The sequence below is a fragment of the Leuciscus leuciscus genome (assembly GCF_965113295.1).
Source record: "Leuciscus leuciscus genome assembly, chromosome: 14".
NCBI classification, from domain to species: Eukaryota; Metazoa; Chordata; class Actinopteri; order Cypriniformes; family Leuciscidae; genus Leuciscus; species Leuciscus leuciscus.
In genome coordinates, this window is record NC_138738.1 from 32708203 (window position 1) to 32730619 (window position 22417).

General features: G+C 36.9%; 2 protein-coding genes across 4 annotated transcripts in view; one reads left to right on the forward strand and one right to left on the reverse strand.

Moving 5' to 3' along the window:
• Positions 1–727: 727 nt before the first annotated feature.
• On the forward strand, positions 728–13501 carry cyp27a2 (cytochrome P450 family 27 subfamily A member 2). The gene is made up of 9 exons (XM_082137473.1): positions 728–1158; positions 3377–3567; positions 4073–4272; positions 4381–4578; positions 6237–6400; positions 9093–9259; positions 11769–11850; positions 12023–12229; positions 12352–13501. The coding sequence occupies exons 1-9, from the start codon at positions 865–867 to the stop codon at positions 12466–12468; spliced, it is 1620 nt and encodes a 539-aa protein (XP_081993599.1). The 5' UTR covers positions 728–864; the 3' UTR covers positions 12469–13501.
• Positions 12963–22417, reverse strand: part of kalrnb (kalirin RhoGEF kinase b) — an 84859-nt gene continuing 75404 nt past the window's right edge. For all 3 annotated transcript variants that reach the window (XM_082137469.1, XM_082137470.1, XM_082137471.1), the window contains 6 exons: positions 22115–22165; positions 21920–21997; positions 20622–20807; positions 19998–20169; positions 19672–19835; positions 12963–17423 (listed from right to left, as the gene is read on the reverse strand). In XM_082137469.1, the coding sequence (XP_081993595.1) occupies positions 17205–17423; positions 19672–19835; positions 19998–20169; positions 20622–20807; positions 21920–21997; positions 22115–22165 (870 nt within the window). In that variant the 3' untranslated portion in view covers positions 12963–17204. The remainder of the gene's footprint in view (positions 17424–19671; positions 19836–19997; positions 20170–20621; positions 20808–21919; positions 21998–22114; positions 22166–22417) is intronic.

Sequence of the window (22417 nt, forward strand, 5' to 3'; positions counted from 1 at the left end):
GATGCCGGGGTTACACCCCTACTCTTTCGAAAGACATCCTGGGATTTTTAATGACCACAGAGAGTCAGGACCTCGGTTTTACGTCTCATCCGAAGGACGGTGCTCTTTGACAGTATAGTGTTCCCATCACTATACTGGGGCATTAGGACCCACACAGACCACAGGGTGAGCACCCCCTGCTGGCCTCACTAACACCTCATCCAGCCACAATCCAAGGTATTTGTATGAATTGACTACCTCCACCTCCATTCCCTCCAGCAGGACCGGTCGCGGACTTGATCTGGTCCTCCGAAAGTTAACGACCAGCTCCGTTGTCTTAGAGGTATTGAGCTGTGCATTCTTGCATTCTTTCAGGATTCTTTGATGAATAGAAAGTTTCAAAGAACAGCATTTGTTTGAAATATAATATATATATATATTTTTGTAACACTATACATGTCTTTCCTCATTTTTGACCACATTAATACGTCATTGATTAAATAAGTGTTAATTTCTTTTTTTCTTTTTTTTTTTTACTTACTAGCCGTAAGCAAATATAGGCCTACCTTAGTAGGGTAAACACTAAACAGCTAAAACACTACCACTCAAAACTAATACACCTTCAAACAGTTACGCCTCCAGGTTTATCATAAAAAACTGTTTATCATTTTTGACAGGTACTTACATTGTGTCAGACTCTGTGTTTGTGAGCTGGGGCTGTCCCAAAACCTAGTGAACTATAACTACCTACCTAAATAACGCGCCTATGATGTCCAAAAACCCTGCTGCTTTTCAAGATGTTGTCTACATAGGCAGCTCACTAGCTTTTGAGCCACAGCTGAAAAGAAATCCCGCCCAGTGTTTTGACATGAACTATGTGCTGGTATGCGTTCGACCAGTTTCATATCGCCTTTGCAACACAGACACACGCCAAACATGTTGTCTTCTGCGCTAGTTAAAGCTGATCGTATCGCAGCTCATGTTGGTAGAAGATATGCGCCATTTCAGGAATTGATCGCACGAACCATTAAGTCTCAAACAGGCGATGTAGACTTGCAGAGCGCAACAGCTGTGACGGGAAAATACAAAACCATCGATGATCTACCGGGACCCAGTCTGGCCACTACCGTCTACTGGCTCTTCGTTAAAGGATACGCTGATAAAAGTCATGCAATGCAGGTAAAATATTTATATATTGTGTGTGTGCAAAATTTGTATGCATTTGTTTTGAATTTGCAAGTAGTTTCGCTCAAACAGCTGCTTAATGTGAACAGATGTTTCTGTGGGGGATGTTTTTAATATGTAAACAGTTATTAATAAATCGAATGTTCATTTATATATATATATATATATATATATATATATATATATATATATATATATATATATATTAAATTAGCCTACATAAAGCAAAATAACTGCACAATTACTAGAAATGTGTACCTTGATATTATACAATTTGCATGCATACAACATTTGTGGAAAAAAAGACACTTTTTTTTAAAGACATTTCCACTTTGAACCAATTCTGTAGAATGGCTTTTGATTTTGGTGACTCAGGAAATCCTGTCTAATGCTGATGCAGACAGCTGATATCCGTAGAACGAGAAAACATTATGGAAAGCCCTTTTAACATGTATTCCTTAAAACAAACTAATAGACCCATCTAAATTTGTTACTAGTAGGCTCTTTATATTTTCCCACTAGTAAGTAATCTAAAAGTGATTACCGGTAGTTACTTTTCCAGTTTCACTAGATACTAGAAATTATTTAGACAGTCCTAGTATTTAATAATTTCATGGGCTTCTGTGCTTTAGATATCACCTATTAACATTGCTGTGTAGTAACTGACTATGTAATATGGATTACCAGATTCCAAAAATAAGTGCTTGTAATAAGATTATTTTTAAAATAGACATTTAAAATAGGCTACTCCTAATCAGAGTTACTTAATTAGTAATTACACAATTACGTCTTGTTCAACAAATGCCAGCAAATTAGTCAGAAGTCATTGATTCTCTCCAATTCTTCAAAAAAAATGTTTGTATCTTTTAAATTTTCGTGTCTAAAAAAAAGTAAACTATTTGAATAGTTACTGGTAGGTATAAAGGCATAAACAAAAGTACTTATTGTATAATTTAATTCAATAGTGCCTAATATTTAATTTGTCTCTAGTAGCAAATAAATAAGTACCAGTATAGTCTGGATTACTTGCTAGGAATTTAAAAGGTAGTAGTAACATATAATTAGTAGTTATTTTAAGGAATAAAGGTTAAAACAGCTTGCCATAAAGATTAATGTTATAGGTCAGATGTTGTATTCAGGCTTGTATTCCAAAGGTTGATTTAAGCTGAATTACTATTGTGTCAAACTACAGAGCACACAAAGTTTCTTTAACGGCTGTTTTTTGAATGCCATTGCACGGATGGAACGTTCCCACTTCCAGATACAAATCACTGTAACAGAGTTTCTGTGAAATGTCCCTTTATCTCTGTGTGTCAGCCCCTGTAAACAGCAATCTGAGTGCGACCCACAGGATTTGGCCAATCAGAAAACTGTTCTGTCAAAACACTGCTTTCTTTGTGGCGCTCAACATGTCAACTGGTGGTTTAATTAATGGTGTGAGTTCAGGGCAAATGCCTGTTTGTAATTTCAACATTCCCTTACATTTGGAAGGTACTTGAAATCTTTGTAAAGATGATCAACAACTGGATATTGAATGAAAAAAATAGGAGGAACAGAACTTACGTTAAAAAAAGGAAAGAAAAGACATCTATTGTGGTACCAATACAATGTTGCAAAATAATGTTAGCTATTACATTAATAACCCACATGTCATTCTAAAGCCACAAGCCTGTTTAATATTCAGACCTGAGCAGTTTCTATCCCTCCATTGAAAGGACAGTTAATAAAAACTTAAAAGTTCATCCATATTATTTGAGTGGTTTTGTCCAAGTCTCGTGAGGAGATATAATCGATTTATATGAAGATGATCTAATTTATCACTTTTATTTACATCTAAACAATGACTGACACACACACATGCACTCTTAAAAATAAAGATTCCAAATTGAGATTTTCACAGAGATGCCATAAAAGAAACCTTTTTGGTTTCCCAAAGAATATTATTATTTTGTCTTAAAACAAGCATTAAAATTTATTTTAAGTAATCTTGAAGCCCCCTTGGGCATTTGCTGAGTTGGGAACCACGGCATTAAATGAAAAATGGCTATTTAAACATTTTACAGAATGACATGCATTATACAGGGGGATTGTCCCTGTATTATTTGTAGCTAAATAGCTAAATGTGTATGAGAAACTTTGCTGATGTACACACACAATGATCCCCCCCCCCCCCCCCCCCCCCCCCCCCCCCCCGCACACATCTATTATGCAGGTGGAGCATAAGCGCCTCTATGGTCCGATCTGGCGCTCACGCTTTGGGCCGTTTGATGTGGTAAATGTGGCGACGGCAGAACTGCTCGCACAGGTGATCCGACAGGAGGGACGATACCCAGTCCGTACTGATCTGCCTCACTGGAAAGAATACAGAGACATGAGAGGACAAGCATATGGAATTCATGTAGAGTAAGCTCTTCTCCCCTTCACACATTGTCTTTCTCTAGACTTTCTTTCATGGAACACAAAAGGAGAATGGAGCTTTCAAGCTTGAAAATATATGCAAAAACACCATAAAGTATGATAAAAGTGGTCCATTAGCACCACATCCTCCAAGCGATCCTCCAAATAGTACAAAAAATTATTATTCACCGATGAGACCTGGATCAGTTCTATTCATGAACAAATCATTCAGTTGTGTTGTGAACCGCATCAGATGATTCATTGAAAAGATTTGACCCTAAACTATTTCTGTCATCATGACTCTCATAAACTAAAATCTCAATAATAACAAAATATTTTTTTGGTTTGTTCCTTGCACAAAGCTCTCTTATGACTTTAAAAGATTTTTGTCATTTTGGAGTTTGACAGCTTCAGTCCCCAAAAAGTTACATTTTTGGGGTGAACTACACTACCGTTCAAAAGTTTGGGGTGAGTAAAGGGGTTTAAAAAAAAAAAAATTTTTGTCTTTCAGCACAGGCCCTGAGTGGTATCGTATTCGTAGTGCCCTGAACCCTAAGATGCTTAAACTGAAGGAAGTAACGGCATACGCACCCATCATTCACGAGGTTGTGTCTGATCTCCTACAGCGCGTGGAACTCCTGCGTCTGCGCAGTCAAGACCAGGCCACCGTCACTGACCTCGCCTCTGAGCTCTACAAATTTGGCTTTGAGGGTTTGTATGGATGTGGATGGGTTACAATATCCTGATATATAATATCCTATTCACAGTGACATGTGAGCAAATAGCAGCATAGTGATTTTTGTCTTTCACATTATTCAGGAATCTCCTCTATCCTGTTCGAAACAAGGCTAGGCTGTTTACAAGAGGAGATTCCCACAGAAACTCTGCGGTTCATATCTGCCGTTAATGACATGTTGGCACTCTCAGAGACGGTTCTTTTTTTCCCTCGCTGGACCCGTCACATCTTCCCGTTCTGGAAACGGTTTGTCCAGGCTTGGGATGACTTGTATGACGTAGGTATGCTGAAGTTCAATGTCTGCATTTGGGATGCACAATATACAGTGGATATGAAAAGTCTTCACACCCCTGTTAAAACTGCTGTTTTTTATGTAAAAAGTTTTATTTAACATAAAAATATGTGTTTATATAATCAAAATGATTATTGCAAATCAGGTTTATTGGAAAAATGTACAGACTTTAAGCTGTTTGCAATAGGCAAATCAAACCAAAGTAATTGAAAGCTCAACACAACAAATGTTTCAAGTGGTTTCCTCAAATTCAACTGGAAATTTCACTTTTAATGACTTCTGCAGTCTCAAAATTATTCAGCCCCCTGAATAGAATCTCTCACAACAGCACAAATCTGGAAAAACAGGTGTTGTCTCAAGCACTATTGATGCAACTAATCAAGGACTTCATTAGTTGCACCAGGTGTGCTTGAGCTAGAACACATGGTACACAATGGTCCAAAAAGTTAAGAGAAGATATCATTGTCCTTCATAAACAAGGAACAGGATTTTAAAAATAGCAAAGTCACTAAATGTTCCTAGAGACAGTTGGAAACATAGTTTGCAAGTTCAAAGTTAAAGGAACAGTGGTTACACTACCTGGACGGGGCAGAAAAAGGAAGCTATCAACGGCTGAAACCAGATTTCTGAGAAGGCAGGTTCAGAAAAATCCTTGAGTGACTGCAAAAGTTCTGCAGTAAGACTTGGTGGAAACAGGCACTGAGGTTTCAGCCGCACAGTAAGGAACGTACTTAACGCATACCAGAACTCCGATCCGTACACCACTACTTACCCAAAAGCACAAGAAAAGTCGGCACTAATTTGCTCAAAATCATATGAATAAGCCACAGAAGTTTTGGGATTCTGTTCTGTGGAGCGATGAAACAAAACTGGAACTTTTCGGCCCTATGGATCAGCGATATGTCTGGAGGAAGAAGAATGAAGCACATGCTGAAAAGAACACTCTGCCTACAGTTAAGCATGGTGGGGCTCGGTGATGCTCTGGGGCTGCTTTGCATCCTCTGGTACTGGAAATCTGCAGTATGTGGAAGGCAAGATGGATTCATTTTTGTATAAATAAAATTAAATTTCATGCCGTCAGCGAGGAAGCTTAAACTTGGGCATCATTGGATCTTCCAACAGGACAATGATCTCAAGCATACCTCAAATTCCACCAAGGCTTGTTTGCTGAAGAAGTTCTGGAAGGTTCTACACTGGCCATCAGTCACCTGATTTGAACCCCAAAGAAAATCTCTGGTGGAATTTGAAGAAGGCGGTTGCATCACGCAATCCCAAGAGTATTACTGAACTGGAGGCCATTACTCATGAGGAATGGGCTGAGATTCCTCTGAAACGCTGCCAGAAGCTGATGTCTGGTTATACATCTCATTTGCAGCAGGTCATAACAGCAAAAGTGTGTTCTACTAAGTACTACATTTTGAGACTGCAGAAGTCATTAAAATATGCATTTTCAGTTGAATTTGTGGAAACCACTTGAAACATTTGTTGTGTTGAGCTATTTCAATAACTTTTGTCTGATTTCGGGGCACATGTAGTCTCTGTCTGACATATATCTGATATGGTGGAGTTGCTGGACATAAATCATTTTTTGAAACAACAGCATAACTGATTGCCCTTGCTGTCTGTGTCTGTTGTTCTTTTGTCCAGCCCGACATCTGATTGATAAGAAGGTGAAGCAGATCCATGATCAGGTTGAGCGTGGAGAGGAAGTGGAGGGCATGTATCTCACCTACCTGTTGTCCAGCGATAAACTCAGCTTAGGAGAGGTGTACATCAGCCTCACTGAACTTCTGCTGGGAGGCGTGGACACAGTAAGAATATGTTTATTTGGAACCAGTCAGACAGGAAGTAGATTAAACAATATGATTTGCTATTAGTCAAAAGTTATATTCAGTTGAGGACTTATTATTCAGAAGTTAATTATGTTACAGAAACAATAACCTGCACCACTGGTTCAGTTGTTGTGATAATGGAGTGCTTTCTTTCTCTACCTGTCGAAAACGAGAGAGAAATTAAGTTCCTGTAAAAATAAGAAACAAGAGACAAACACACAGGCACAAACTTGAAACTGAATGAAACTATTTATTAACCATACCAGCATTTTAATATTGGAGCATCCCTAGGTGATACTTCCCTTGTGAAAAAGTACACTAGCATACTTGTGCTTATTACAGAAATAATTTTCAAAAATATTTTTTTCAGACACTTAAATTAAAATGTATTATAGTTTAAAATTGTATGCAATTAGCTGAATTTTACAGTGTTTTTTGACTCCATTAAGTAGGACCTAAGTACATCTTTATATGTCATTTCACAATGATTTCTGTTGTCTTCGAAATATGGTTAAAATGCTGAATGTACTGACAAGCATTATGGTAAACTTAAATATATTTGGTTACACTTTATTTTAAGGTGATGTTGTTACATTGTACTTACTCAAATAAGTATTGAGTAATTTTAATTAACCACACGTACTTAGTATAGAGTTAGGGTTTGGTTTAAGGTTAGTTACTTGTAATTATGCATAATTTACTGTTATTACTATAGTGATTACATGTAGTAACGCATAATAATTTAGTACATTTAAAATGTTAACAAATGTAATATCAAATTAAGCATACAGTTAAAATGATAATAATGTACTTAACATGTGTTAGCATGTTAGTCAACACATCAAAACAAGTGTACTTTTTTTAAAGTCTGACAAAAGACTATTAAAACATAATGATTTAAAATGTACTTTAAAGCAAAGCTTTTAATTTGACATTATTACAACCTGTACTTAAGCGTGTTGAGAAACATAGTCATGAAAGTGTAACCTCTTCAAGACCCTTAAGTGGCCTTTTATTTAATTAAAATGATATTGTCTGTAAGTAAAGTTATTAAAAATATACTGTTAAGATTTGAAGTGCACTAAAAGTGTACAATAAGGTGGATTGTCTGAGTAACTAGTCGTTCTCAAGGAAGGCCTCCAGAATCAGATCCGATTTCTTAGTGGTGTTCACGCATTTGGAAACGTGTACTTCACTTTTGATCCATCTTTGTAGTTACTTTTAATCAGTTGGGGTCAAGGTGAGTTCACAAAGGTGTCCTTGCTGAGTAACCCCAGGTGTAATTCACATTAATCACATTAACCATGAACTTACAACAAGAAGGTGTTGACCATCCTGCCCATCCCTAACTGATACAATAATGACCTTTAACATGCTGTACTATGCTCCTAATCTCTGTGTAAATGTCTGTCAAGGCTACCGTTTATCGGATTTCCAGAGCTATCTGCTAAATTGTGTCCTACTTTTAGCAACAGACAGGGTTGATAACCTGTATAGCAGCATTCTTTGCTGATGTCTGATCTGTTTCAGCGACACATAGCTGATGATTCAGGGTACATTTACACTACAACAATGTACTAAAAAGTTTTTCCTTTATGTTTTTCACGTACAGACGACAATGTTGTCAAAACGATCCCCGTTCACATGGATCCGCAAAAAGGATTAAAAATGCTGTATCATGCCAGGCCAGTAGTTGGCGATGTCACTTTGCAAAGAAACACTACGCGCCTATAGACTGAACTCGTAAGACACATAGAGAGCCTAAGTCCCTCCCCTTCCGGTGGACCACCATGGGACCTTATTTTGGAAAAATATTGTATGGTAGTCAATGGCGAGAGACAACAAATATTTTGATCTCATTTGAATTGTGCCCTGAATTACACATATGATGTTTGTCAATTTAAAAGATACCTTTTAAAGTCAAGAAAGTCGCAGTTTGATGTAAAACTGTTGAGGTATAAGACTGTGAAAATACGTCATTACAAAGACTACAAACCCAAAAGGCGCACATGTGATGTCATACCTTTTCTCTCAATGAATGAAGCTAACTTTACTGAGCTAACGTCTGTCATTTTTTCTATAGTCTTACGTTATAATCGTAACGCTACGCCGTCATGCCATGTTGGTGACGTACATAGTGCGAGACGAGAGATGTAGTTCATTGAGCGATTTTCACATAAAACTAAATGTTACTCTTCTGTTTTATGACAAACTGCGACTTTCTTGACTTTCATAATTATGTGCCCTAAATTACACATATGATGTTTGTCAGTTCAGACGGAATAAAAAGATAAGTTGTCTCTCGCCATTGACTACCATACATATTTTTTCCGAAATAAGGTCCCATGAGCCGGAAGCGGAGGGGCGGGACTTAGGCTCTCTATTCGCATGATGCCACCGGTTTCACAAATTTGTGTTTTTGTAGTTTACACGTAGACGATAACGGTATAATTTTCACACAAAAAAAAACGAAAAAAACGGGTGTAAATGTAAATGAACGGCCAAAATGCATAAGTTTTCCATTTTTATAAGAGAGCACTCTAGCCCACTCTCGCCCTCTGGACATAATTAACTTAGCCAATCAGGTGTCTCTATCATAACATCAGCTGAGATCTATGAGTGCATTATTGGATAAGATTGTCAATCCTTGTTTTTTCTTTGTCCTTGACAGACGTCTAACACGCTATCATGGACCTTGTACCACCTTGCACGTGATGCAGAGGCACAGAACCGCCTGTATAACGAGATCACATCTGTTTGTCCTAATAAAGAGCAGCCGAACGCTGAACACCTGACCAGGATGCCCTACATGAAGGCTGTCATCAAAGAAATTCTCAGGTAGGGGAAATGTGCAATAGTCCAGCCCCAAACACTTTTTGTGGGGAAAACAGTACTAATTTATTGTTCATGCATCTTGAAAGGGGTGAAAGAGACTAGCTGTTTTCTACATTATGCAGGAGTGGCTGAACATTATTCGGTTTATGCTGAGCACAATAACCTTTGCACAGCCCTTATTTAAACAGTCCAACATCAATAATCTCCTCCACAGTGATTAAACACAGAGACTTCTTCTGGAGAAACAATCAACTTACAATGAACTTGATACTCAGTCTTTGGATATGAGTGTGGGTTAGCTTTAGTTAACTCTTTCCCTGCCGGCAATTGTAAGACAATGCTTCCCCGCCGCCCTTGATGGAAATTTCCTGTTTTCCGTGTTTTCACTATTGTGATATGTGGTAAGGCCAGGGACAGGGCCTTTACCTCATATTGTGACAGGCAAAAGCACATGTTAGCACATGTTTTCCCCACACCCAAACTGTATGACCAAAACAGGATAAAAAAAAAAAAATTTCTTCATAATTTAAAACAGTTATGTCAAATCTGATATTGTGGCTTTATATGTGATCATATACTTGCATGTGTCATTATATTATTAACACATTACCAAAATCAAGCTCAAATGAATTAAGTTTTTGTCCAGTATCATTTTGTATCATTAGAACGGCTACATCTTAGGGCAGTCGATCCTCACATCTTGTTTTCATCATCTTAAAGGGATAGTTCACTTTGAAATTAAATTTTGGTATGTTTTAGCTTACCTCAAGGGCATCCAAGATGTAGGTGTGTTTTTTCCGTAGTAGTTTCAATTTTGATATTTTTAGGTCAAACCGTTCTTGTCTGTCAGTCATATAATGCAGGTCGATGGTCACTGTCTCAAAGAGCATGCACAGAGTCCAAATTAAAACAATTCCCCGTCGTCCAAATTAAACAATTCCCCATCGTAAGTACACATTGATGGCCCAAGACACGAAACGAGCGGTTTGTCTGAGAGCGCGGGCGGGTATAGATATATACACTAGATGTCGCATTGGCTACTGCGAAACCGTAGCCAATGCGACATCTAGTGTATCCGCCCGCGCTCTCAGATAATTTGGACGCAGCTGTGTTCAAGAGGTAAAAACGATATAAATACTGTTAGTTTTCTCACACAAACCGCTCGTTTCGTGTCTTGGGCCATCAATGTGTACTTACGATGGGGAATTGTTTAATTTGGACGATGGGGAATTGTTTTAATTTGGACTCTGTGCATGCTCTTTGAGACAGTGACCTTTATTTACCCTGGCCTTGCATCGTAAATAAGCAGAGATGCTCCAAACTGCTTGTGGCACTTCATTCACGATAGAGATGGGGCGGAGTTATGAGGTTTGACGGACAGTTTGAGGAGGCAATGGAGTTATGAGATTTGGTCACAAGCTCTTTTTAATACTTCTCATTGGTTTAAAATGTGCAAAAACCACAGACAGACTTAAAGAGTGACCATAGTAATGATTTATGTTAATATTACGATATTTTAAATTGCTATTACGCATCTACTGAAGGATTACTGAATCTCCTGTTCAAAACACAGGCGAAGAAGAAGCAGAAACAAGGGCTATCATATGTAAACAGAAGCATATGTAAAATAACACGATCATTATCAATAAACAGCATATAAATCAAAACTGCCTAACGTTACTGAATGAAATGTCGATGAGCTATAGGACTGTGAAGCTTTGGGGTGTTGATGGACTCGATCTCTGTGTTTTGATCATCGTTCTGAATCCCATCCAGATTTACTCTTTGACGAAATGCATTTTTCTCAGCTTTTTGCTCAAAGTTGCTTTTTTATGAAACTCCCACATTCAAGTGTTGATAAAAAAGGAATGCATGAAGCTAGAATAAAACTGTTTTGTTTTTGATAAGAGCAGAGGGTCTGTTCTTTCTGATGTATTGCATGTTCAGATATTCATACAACAAAATATTCTGGGGGCCATGAAACTTTTTTGAAAATGATATAAAAAAATGCTGCCGGTGGCTGGCAGCTTTTTTCAAAAGCGCTGGCGGGAAGAGTTAACAGTCAGTATCGTAAGTTGTCAGCACTGAAAAACAGCCCTAAAGCAGTTGGAAAGCAGAGTTGGAATGATAAATGTTTTTGCTGTGATACAGGGAACATTTATCTTGGAAAGATGCCTTCTAGAAATATTTCTAGAGGAATTCTGTTATGGATTCTTTTTGGTTTGTTACGTTGTAGCTGCCAAATATTGGTCTATGTTTCGGTCGACCACTGCTGAACTGTGGGTTCCAGTCAAGTCCAGTTCAGTTGGTGCTGGCCTGTTTTCACATAAAAGTCCCTATTTAAAGTCTGCATCATGTGGTGGGTTTACAATGCAGTCTGCCTTGAAATGTGCCACTAAAACTTTTCAGGCTGGACTGAAATGTTCAGCGATCTTGTTAAAAAATAAACTTTACTTACAAGATGCTCAGTTACAAATGAAATTTCTCACAATATGATGCATTTTAATCATAGAATGTATCCTGTTGTCCCTGGTAATGGACGTCTGGCTGTGGATTCGGAAGTAATCTTGGATAATTATTGGTTCCCTAAGAAGGTACCCACACACACACACACACACACACACACACACACACACACACACACACACACACACACACACACACACAGCTCAAAAATATCAAATCTCTCATTAAATATCTCCATTTAATTAAACATTTAATAGCCTAATTCCAGTCTTTGTGTGTTTTCTCTCTATTTTTCCTCAGACACAGTTTCATCTCTGTCATTACGCTGTTAGTCACGATGAGAATAATTTCCCTGATCCGGAGCGTTTTGTTCCAGACCGCTGGCTGAGGGCCAGCCCGTCTCGCTCTCAGCATCACCCCTACAGTTCTGTCCCGTTCGGGGTTGGTGTGCGAGCCTGTGTGGGGAAGAGGGTAGCAGAGCTGGAGATGTACTTTGCTCTGAGTAGAGTGAGTATGATGCTTTCACACTATCTGCTGCTTCAATTGCACACCCATTATATTTATACTACATTTAACTATCGCTATCACTCTTTATTATTAATTTAACCCTTGACCCTTTTGCCCCACAGCTGATGCAACATTATGAGGTCCGAACAGAGGAGGGGTCCCCGTCGATACAGCCCAAAACCCGAACACTGCTCATTCCCTCCCAACCCATCAACCTACAGTTCATCCCTCGAGCCTGACACCAGCCATCTCCCGTCAATCTCTTTTTCTAATCAAAATGAGGACTCCTAATTCAAATCATTTTGCCTTAAACGCCCGAGGGTCCCTACCCACAAACCTGTTTCTGTGAAATACCGTGAGGTCTTCTAGGGTAGAAGGTGGAAGTGTGTCATCATTCCAAATAAATATCAACTGAGCTGAAATATTATAACAGATTTTTACAGCTGAGATGTTTACATCGTCTGGGTCGCACTGTTTAATAAGAATTTGCGAACAATCTAAAAAGTCCAACAGAGCGCTATGTGCACTGAATCTCTGCTTTCCCTTCAAACTCTTAAAGAACACCCGTCATTTTTCCAGAGGAGAGAGAGATGGAAACAAAGATCCTCTGTTCATGAACTGGTGACATTGATTTTGCAGATACAAAGGATGACTCACTAACTCTGCTATGGCAATCAAGAGTCGCATCGAGCAGAAAGAGTGTTCTTTAAAAACATGTTTTCCGGTATTATTATTTTTTTAATATGCTACCTTCCGCTGTTTTTTTATTATATTAATTTAATATTGATGTCTGGGCATTCGTCCAAACCTTGATCAAAAAGTTTTTTGGGGGGGGAAATCTACTCCTCCATTTTTATATATTTGTTAATTAACAGACATAAAATGAGTGGATTTACATGGCCCTTTTGGGCCAGGCTGAAAGCAAATGACAGAATTAACCAGAAATGCTAATTTATGTAAATACACCTGTTGCCAAACCACCCACATATTGACTTCCATCAGTGTTCTTTCTTTCTTTTCAAAAATCATAAACATTTTTACACTGCATATACCATTGTAATAGACCTGGAGTTATATAGATAACTAAAGCAAAAAATAAAACCATAAAAAATTAATAAAACAAAAGATAACTGACAGAAAGAAATATGTATTTCAGCTAGCAAGGCAATAGTTCTCATTTTCATTTAGTTTACCTTGATGTACTAAAATAACTAAAACTGAAATAAAATCTAAATAAAAAAACAAATAAAAATGACAAAAAAAACAGAAGAATTACTAAAACCTTAACTAAAATGAAAATGTAAAATAAAAACTTCAAGATAATAATAAAAAATTGTCAATGATACTAATACAACACCAAATAGACCAAATGTAGATAAAGAGCAATTTTAGTGTCTCCGTTGCAGTGCACTATGTATTACAGCAATAATTCTAGTCAAGTATGCGGTTCTGTTGCCCAACAGTTCATGTTCGCTTCTGAAGCCACTTGGATGAGTGCAAAACTCTTGAGCAACAGATTGACATGGTGATTCCTGTCACGTTGTACCCGTGGTACATTCAATTTCACATGTACAAACTTGTGTTGTAAAGGAAGTATTTCTTTTGAAGTGTACTAGACTTTGCTCTGACTTTTCAAGGTTCACTTTATGAAATATTTACATCATTATTATTTTTTCAATGACAACTAAATTGACAGGCAGGAGGGAAGTAAAATGCCTAAACCATTACTCAGTGAGGGATTGAGAGTTAGCTTACACGAGGATAACAACTCAGAGGTGTCTTTTTCTCATATTTAAAAATAAAATCTTGATATTTTATTATTTATGTGTGTAATATTGTATCCAATACACCCAGAAATATTACAGCAAATAAAAGCAAGTGATACATAATGTTTAGAGCATTTTTATATAATAATTTTACACTGCGTGCTGAAAATTTGAAAGAAATGGCTTCTATTAAAACTTGCTTAATCTTGACTCTTTAAATATAATTTACATTCTTAAGCATTAAAGTGTTGCTGCCCCCTCATGGTCATTTTATTTACTACAGGTACATTTAAAGGTGAAGTCTTTCTACGCTTTTAGCGGCACCAAACGGTACTTCAATCTGTTTGCTGCCGAGTATCTGCTTTTTTAATTTTAGGGTGTGAGTGTTTTGTTCTTTTTATGAATTAGTTTTAGGAAATCATTTACATCAATAACATTGTAACGCAGTGTTTTCAAATCATGCATAATTACAAGTAACCCTAAACCAAACCCTAACCGCAACTCTGTAATAAGTACATGTAGTTAATTAATATTACTCAGTACTTACTTGAGTAAGTACAATACTACGTCACCTTAAAATAAAGTAACCTATTGTAGCATTACTAAATGGTGAAAAAAAGAGAGAGAGAAAAAAGCATGGGTTATGCTTTATTTTAGGGTGCCTTTGCTACAGTGTGATTATACAAATAATTATTAGTATTAATTAATAGTATTAACATTAATTAACAACATGTATTTATTATATAATTAGGTTTAGGGTTTGGTTCAGGGTTATTTGTGCATTTGCTGTTACATAGTAAGTAGCTACATAGTAACAGGGTCATTGCAAAATAAAGTGTTACCAATTTTGTAACTTTCATCAATCTCCAATCTCATTAACAATGAAGAGAGATCCTATAGCAGATCCTGTGGATTTTATAATATCCACAGACAATCGCTAAATGGATAGAAGTGGGCACACATCTCTTTGTTTTCTGTTGAGGTAACAGTAAATATTTCATAGTTTTGTCTTGTAGCCTATTTAACCATCTGATGCATGAATTATTAACCCAAATGATAAAGAAATCTTACTGTTTCTTTTTACTTAAAATAAATAATCCCCAATCTTTTTTAATTATGTATTTTTGAGAGTTAGATATAACTACATAAAGAATATGTGGCCTGTTATTCTATAACTGTATTATTGTGCATAGGTGCTGCTGTATGCCTGGTGGTTCCAGGGTGGTTCGGACAGAGATTGTTTTATGATTATTATTAAAGCGACTTAGTTTGGATGAATGTCAGCCATCTTGAGTTTAAACTGACACCTAGTGGTTTGGATGCCGCATCACAAAAACGGGAAAGTTTTCACTTCCTAATGAAATGCTTATCCAGGATTAAATTAATACGTGAACTTTTTATTGTTATTAGAATAAAGTTTCTAATAACAGCTGAGATAACGAGAGCATTCGACTAGTCATGTGATCATGCCAAGCTCCCCTGACAAACCAAAATAATCTTTCATCCCAAATAAAGTCAAATAAATTAGAATAAATTGTGTTGCTGATATCAATCTTCATCTCATGTCAGTATTATTTCAAACACGTTTCTAAGCATAAAACTTTCTTTATATGTAGAACTATTTTACACGTTACATGTAGTGACTATAATAACTTTGGCCTACATTATGCATAACTGCATGCAACTAACGCTAAATCAAACCCTAACCATTCATTTAATACAGTATTAAAATATATAATTAAAATACTACCGTGAATGACAGCAGTAGCCCAATGTTTGTGTGTTGTTCATATTTCATATTGTTGTACCATTGGTCTGCTTTCAGACTGATTCATCAGAAACAGTTCAGTCAGTCACACTTTGTTATACTGTTCATGTGTATCATAGTGCATGTAATTGGAAGAACTCACTGTACATACATACATACAATACTGTAACATTGAGACGATTTGTATATGCTTGATGTTGATTGCATGAATATTGTTTTTAAATATTTACTTTTTATATTTACATTTAAAGCACAATACTGTTCAGATGAAAGATGCACAGATAAACAAATGATACAGAACACATTATGTCCAAGATGAAAAATTGCCAGCTTTATTATGAACAACATTCCAGAGTTTAACAAGTGAAATACCTGCTAGAATTTTTTTTTTATGTTTATTTACACGTATTTCTGAGATCTGAACGCTGACAGCAGAAACTACTCTTCAGAAATCAACAACATCCATTTTTAATTGACTAATTTGAGTAAACATCTGGTCTGATATGATTCAGATGATAACTTATTACATACTAAATCTGATGATGTCAAATGTAAAAATCAGAGGGTCAGGTTTTGGAGGCAGTGCTGACTACCAGGATTTCGTTTTTTTTTTGTGTTGGTTTTTTAGAGCCTGACAGGAATAGAGGGACCGTTTTCCTCTGCTGTGTATCTATTATGGCAATGTCAAAAATATTATGTACAAATTTAAAATGATACAGAATAATACATTTAAATCTTTAGTTACAAGTACAGTTATGAGCATTGTGACGATTGTGATATTGCACAACTTGTCGTCATTGCGATACTATTTGTTGGAAAAGTGCAGAATACTTTGTACAGAACACTGAACTGGTTGACAGAACTAAAAGAAAAGAATAAATCTGCCACGCCTAACAGCTGTAAAAATAAGACACTTGGGGGAAAAAAACCTTTCCAAAAATAAAAATCTCAGTAAAAGAAAATATACACAGTGTGCAAATGACTTGGCATAGACAGACGGGGAAAAAGGGGGAGCCCCATTTGAAAACAGTCTGTTGCGCGTAATGGAGCGTGTTGATGAGAAAGGATGACGTTAAGATCCATACACATCCACACGTAATTCACTGACAAATTCACCTCAGTTTCCTCTCTATACAACACAATCATTTTTTTAAATTATTAGCAATATAATATATTTTCTTGAACTTCCTTTTTTCTATTGTTTTCTTTTTTTTTTTTGCCCATATCGACTATGGGAGGTGATGTCGCACCATTTTTCATAGCGTGCATCTGTAGTCCTGTACGGCAGAAGGGAAAGGGGCGGGACTTCCTGTTCTGTCCAACAGTAGCTTAACAGGAGGTTGAGTGGCATGTATCAGCAAGCTTTCCCAGAGTAGGCTGGTGAAACTGAAGGGTGAATGTGAGTAGTGGTTTTATTTCGAGGCGTTGAGGGGGCGTGGCTTTACCGAGTCGAGGATAGCACGTGACCCGGTACCCAGCCCTCTGCAGCAGGTGATTGGCTGTTTGCAGGTCGGTAAACCAGGCACATGTTCTGCTGATTGGACGCCAGGATCTGCACCGTCTCACCAACCACCACGCAGATCTCGTCCTCCTTCACGGCATTGTAATCCTGCTGCACTAGCACCGAAGACAGGCCGTTACACTCCCCCTCGTCCAGCTCCTGGAGGACAAAACCACACACACACAAATGAAACATTCTCATGATGAATACACAACTGGTCAAAAGTTTGGAATACTTGAGTTTTTATGATGTTGTTGAAAAAAGTCTCTTGTACTCACCTGCATTTATTTGGTTAAAAAATATAGTAAAAAACAGTATTGCTAAATATTATTACAATTTAAAAGAACTGTTTTCTATTTGAATAGACTGTAATGCATTCCTGTGATCAAAGCTGAAAGTGACAATGTTATGTAACATAATTTCAATGTTTCACAAAAATATTAAGCTGTTTTCAAGAACCGTTATTAATAATTAAATACCAATAATAATTGATAAGCACCAAATCAGCATATTACATCATTATATTTCTGAAGGATCATGTGACACTGAAGACTGCATCACAGGAATACATTTTAATATATATTTAAAAAGTTCTTTTAAATTGTAATATTTCATCTTAAACTGTAATTTTAATAAAATAAATGCAGCTTTGATGAACATTAGAAAAAAACATAAAAACAATTTGACTGGTAATGTATGCAAATTAAATATGTGGACTTAAAACGTATATGTCCTTCTTCATACGGCCGAGCGCTTCAGGACAAATCAGAACAAAAGTCTGTTCCTCACTGTCTCCGCCAGTGCCAACCTTGACCTTCTACTGGCATGAGAAATAAATAGCTGGGTGAAAAGCTTAGCTTCGAGACACTTAAAAATAAAAAGTAGCAAGTGGCTCCTCCAGTCTGGTATTCAGTGATAGTGTGATTTATTAGGGACACAGAATGCAGGGTGTGCCAAGGCCAAGTTACAAGCTCACCAGAGAGAGAGAGAGAGAGAGAGAGAGACTGCGGCGAGAAGAAAAGAATGAACGAGAGAAAGTAGAACGGAAGAAAGAGACCCTGCAGAGAGAAGAGAAACAGGTACGGAACACGGGCAGAGCTGGAAAACTAGGCCATTCTCCCCACTAAGAATAACTAGCAGGCACCTCTCCTCCCCTCAAAGACAATTAGACTGGAACTTCACAGCACTGCAGCACGGACACATTCAGCTCAGCGAGGAGACGCATACACACTGCAGAGACTAGTGTACTGTGATCTAATTATGTTTAATTACATCTATCTGGCCTAGATGAGACGCTAATTAAAAAGGTCTGGGAAACTAATTGAATTTGTTAGATAATACACAATCCTATTTAAGCACAGAATGCAATTGAGATAATTGGTCTCCTGTCACACAGGTTGTTTAGGGTGCGTTCACACTAGAGCTTTTGCTGTGGAAGTCAGTTTGACGTCAGAGTCCAGATCGTTTGGTAAGTGTGAGAGTGGTGAGAACCCAGACAGCAACATAGTGTCGGCCCAGATCCGGCCCACATCTGGGCCTGTGTACCAGATGTGGGCCAGATCTGGGCTGACACTATGAAATTAATTGTCAAAAAAAAGCTGTTCTTTTGAACTTCCTGTTCATCAAAAAATCCAGAAAATAAATGTATTACGTTTTTCAATGATTTCTGAAGGATCATGTGACACTGAAGACTGGAGTAATGATGCTAAAAATTAAGCTTTGTATTACAGGAATAAATTAAGAGGCTTCTTTCAAAAACATTACAAAATCTAATTGACCCTCAGCCTTTTGAACAGCAGCGTACATATTTTCATAAATAAAAACCAATTAATACTTTGACTTTTTTTTTTATTATAAATATATGAAAAATACTATCTGGAAAATGTTTGCTTGCTATTAAGTTGACATGTTATCTATTTTATTAAATTTTTTTAAAATAATTTGTGATTAATCTCATGATTTCTGAGCAGTGTTTAGAAAGCAGGATGAAACAGTAATGTCAAATCTGACTAATTTAAAATTGTATTTATTATGTGTTTTTTTTTTTTTTTTTTTTTTACTTTTCCAGTGATCCCTGTTATCATGATGGAATTGACCTACATTCAGAGCAATTCAAGCTTGAAGTACCACCTTATGTTTAATGATATGGACATAAAGCAACATAAAAATAACAATAAGCCTATCTAAAGCCACTTTTTGTCATCTGCCACAATAATGTTATGTCTTGGAAAATCTTCATTTTGGGTGCTTTTCTTCAGCAAACATTGATATCCTATCAATTTGATTAATTAATTGCCATATTAATTAAATAATTTGCTTTAAAACTTATAAAAAATAGCTAACTGATTGACAGCCCTAGTTATTAGTTTACATGTAGATTTGTGTACTATTTTTGAATCATGCTCACCTCTGCATGCTTATTGGGCTTGTGGGCGGGGCTTCCATTGGGGGCGGTGTTGGGTTTAAGGGGGGTGGAGGGGTGAGAGGATGAGGAACGGCTGCTATTGGACAGCTGCCTGGTCAAAGATCCTCCACTCTCTTTCTTGTGGTATTCCTGTGGGTTCTGAAGAGCTGATCAGAAAAAGATGAGCAGCAGGTTATGAACGATCCCGGAAATAAAAAAATAAACGTAAAGGAAATAAACAGCACTGAGATCTGTTTGTTTTTTGTTCATAAACCAGACACTACCAAGATACAAATTCCACGCCCTGAACCCTTTTATAATGCGCTCACCGGTGAGGAAATTGATCTGCATGTCCAGTAGTTTTTGGATGCTTTGGACCCACTCTTTCTTGATGTCGATGTTAGCGGCCTGTAGCGTCAGTCGTTCAGATGAACCACGACATAACAGAACAAACTTACAGGGGTCACTGTCCGCATGTTCCTCCAAGCTCAAGAAGTTCACCTGCAAAGGTCAACACACACACAAAAACAGTTACACAACATAAAAAAAGACTTATTTGTGACCCTGGATCACAAAACCAGTCACAAGTCACAGGGGTATATTTGTGGGAATAGCCAACAATACATTGTATGGGTCAAAATTATTGCTTTTTCTTTTATGCCAAAAATCATTAGGATATTAAGTAAAGATCATATTCGGTGAAGATATTTTGTACATTTCCTACCGTAAATATACAAAAATTATTTTTGTGAGTGGATGCAGCAACTTTAAAGGTGTTTAAAGTTCTCAATGTTTGCAACCTCAGATTGCAGATTTTCTAATAGTTGTCTCTTGGCAAAATATTGTCCTATCCGAACAAACCATACATCAATGGAAAGCTTATTTATTCAGCTTTCAGATGATGTATAAATCTATTAACTCAACTTGGATCAACTTGTGCGGAGTGAATGTACCTTGATGCTCTTTTTAAACTGGTACCCTGGTGTAGACGAGCCTTTCCGAAGCAGCTCGCTGAAGATGACGATCTGTTCGAAGAGGAACACTCTGCGCTCTTTACTGCGGGACAGAACGCCAGAGTCCTGCTCTGTCACAAAGAACGTGTCCTGCTGCAATAACTTTCCCTGAGCTGTCAACTTCCCCTGTGCAAAGAAACACAAGCAATCCTAAGCAATCATCCGAGCACGCACTTCTGTTTCTGTGATCTTCTAGAATCTAGATCAAGTCAAGATACCTGAATTTTTTAGGAGCGGTTGTAGACTGCATTTAGCTGCAGTGTGTACATGGCCTGTGTGTCTTTGTGACTTTATATGCCATCTTTAGGTAGCAGTTTACTCTTTTTGGATGCAGTTTGTGCAATTTTTCAGAAAATTCTCTCGATTTAAAATAACAGCAGTTTTCTGCACCAATTATTTGGAACTTCATTCATTTGTTAGTCTATTACATCATGTGCTGCTCAGCACAAAGTTCATAACAGTTCAAAGTCAGTTTAGTTGACGGACGCCACATTTCATCACTGTTTTGTTTCTAAACATATGTATACACTTTTGTAGCAATATTTACATGTGTCAAAGAATTTATTCTAAACTCACATTTTACTAATGGATTTCTGTTGTAAATAAAGTATGTTAAAAGGATAGTTCACCCAAAAATTTAAATTCTGTCATCATTTACTTCATTTCTTTCTTCTATTGAACACAAAAGAAGATATTTTGAAGAATGTTGGTAACCAGACAGTTGATGGTAGCCATTGAAGCCATTCTTCAAAATATCTTCTTTCGTGTTCAACAGAAGTAAGAAACTCATACATGTTTGGAACAACTAGAGGGTGAGTAAATGATGACCGAATTTTCATTTTTGGGTGAACTATCCTTTTAATGTTACTATTACTGCTGTGTTACTGAAGTCTAGCCTTAAAGCTTACAGCTGATTGGTCCTTTGTTAGTGAATATTCTAAGTTGTGCTTTAGCGCTTCCAGTTTATAGAGAATCAAGTTTTCACTATGCTTCCAATATAAACCTGATGTTCGCATTATAATAGTACTATATAATTATACTATTAGATGCATCATGCTGATTTGCGAAATAATAACTGTCAGTGTATTTTGAAGCATTTATTGCTTCTGCCAGTCAGGCAAAAGTTATTCACCTTTGCAATTACATTTGTAATTATAATAATTACAGTTACAATAAATACAAATTAGCAGTTTATTTTCATGCAGTGTTTTTCTGTTCTCGATGAGAGGTGAGTTTACCTCGTAGCCCTGCAATCGTCCAAGATTCATCATGTCGTTACATTGTTTGGGCACCAGGGACATCAGCTCAACTGCTTTCTTCAGGACAGAAATTACAGACCAGCAATGTCAATACAACACTGGACACTTCAAACAGAAGCGTATGAGATGTATAGAATTTATTTAGGTTAATAAAGAATTGCTTAGGTCACCTACCTCTAACTCCTTACAGTCCAGCCCTGCTTTAGTGCTGTACTTCAAAAAGTCCTTCAAGTCACAAATAAAGCAAAGACAAGAAACTTAAAATAAGATAATAATTTGACCATACAGCAATGTTGTTATTGTTAACTAAAGTTTTGACTAAACAACTAATTGACTAAACAACAACTATTGTTGTAATTATTCAATAAAATAAACGTTAACTCAAATAAAATATTAAAAACTTTACTTCAGTTAGCAACATTCATAATTTCTGTTTAGCACTGAAATTACTCAAACTAAAACTGAAATAAAGACATA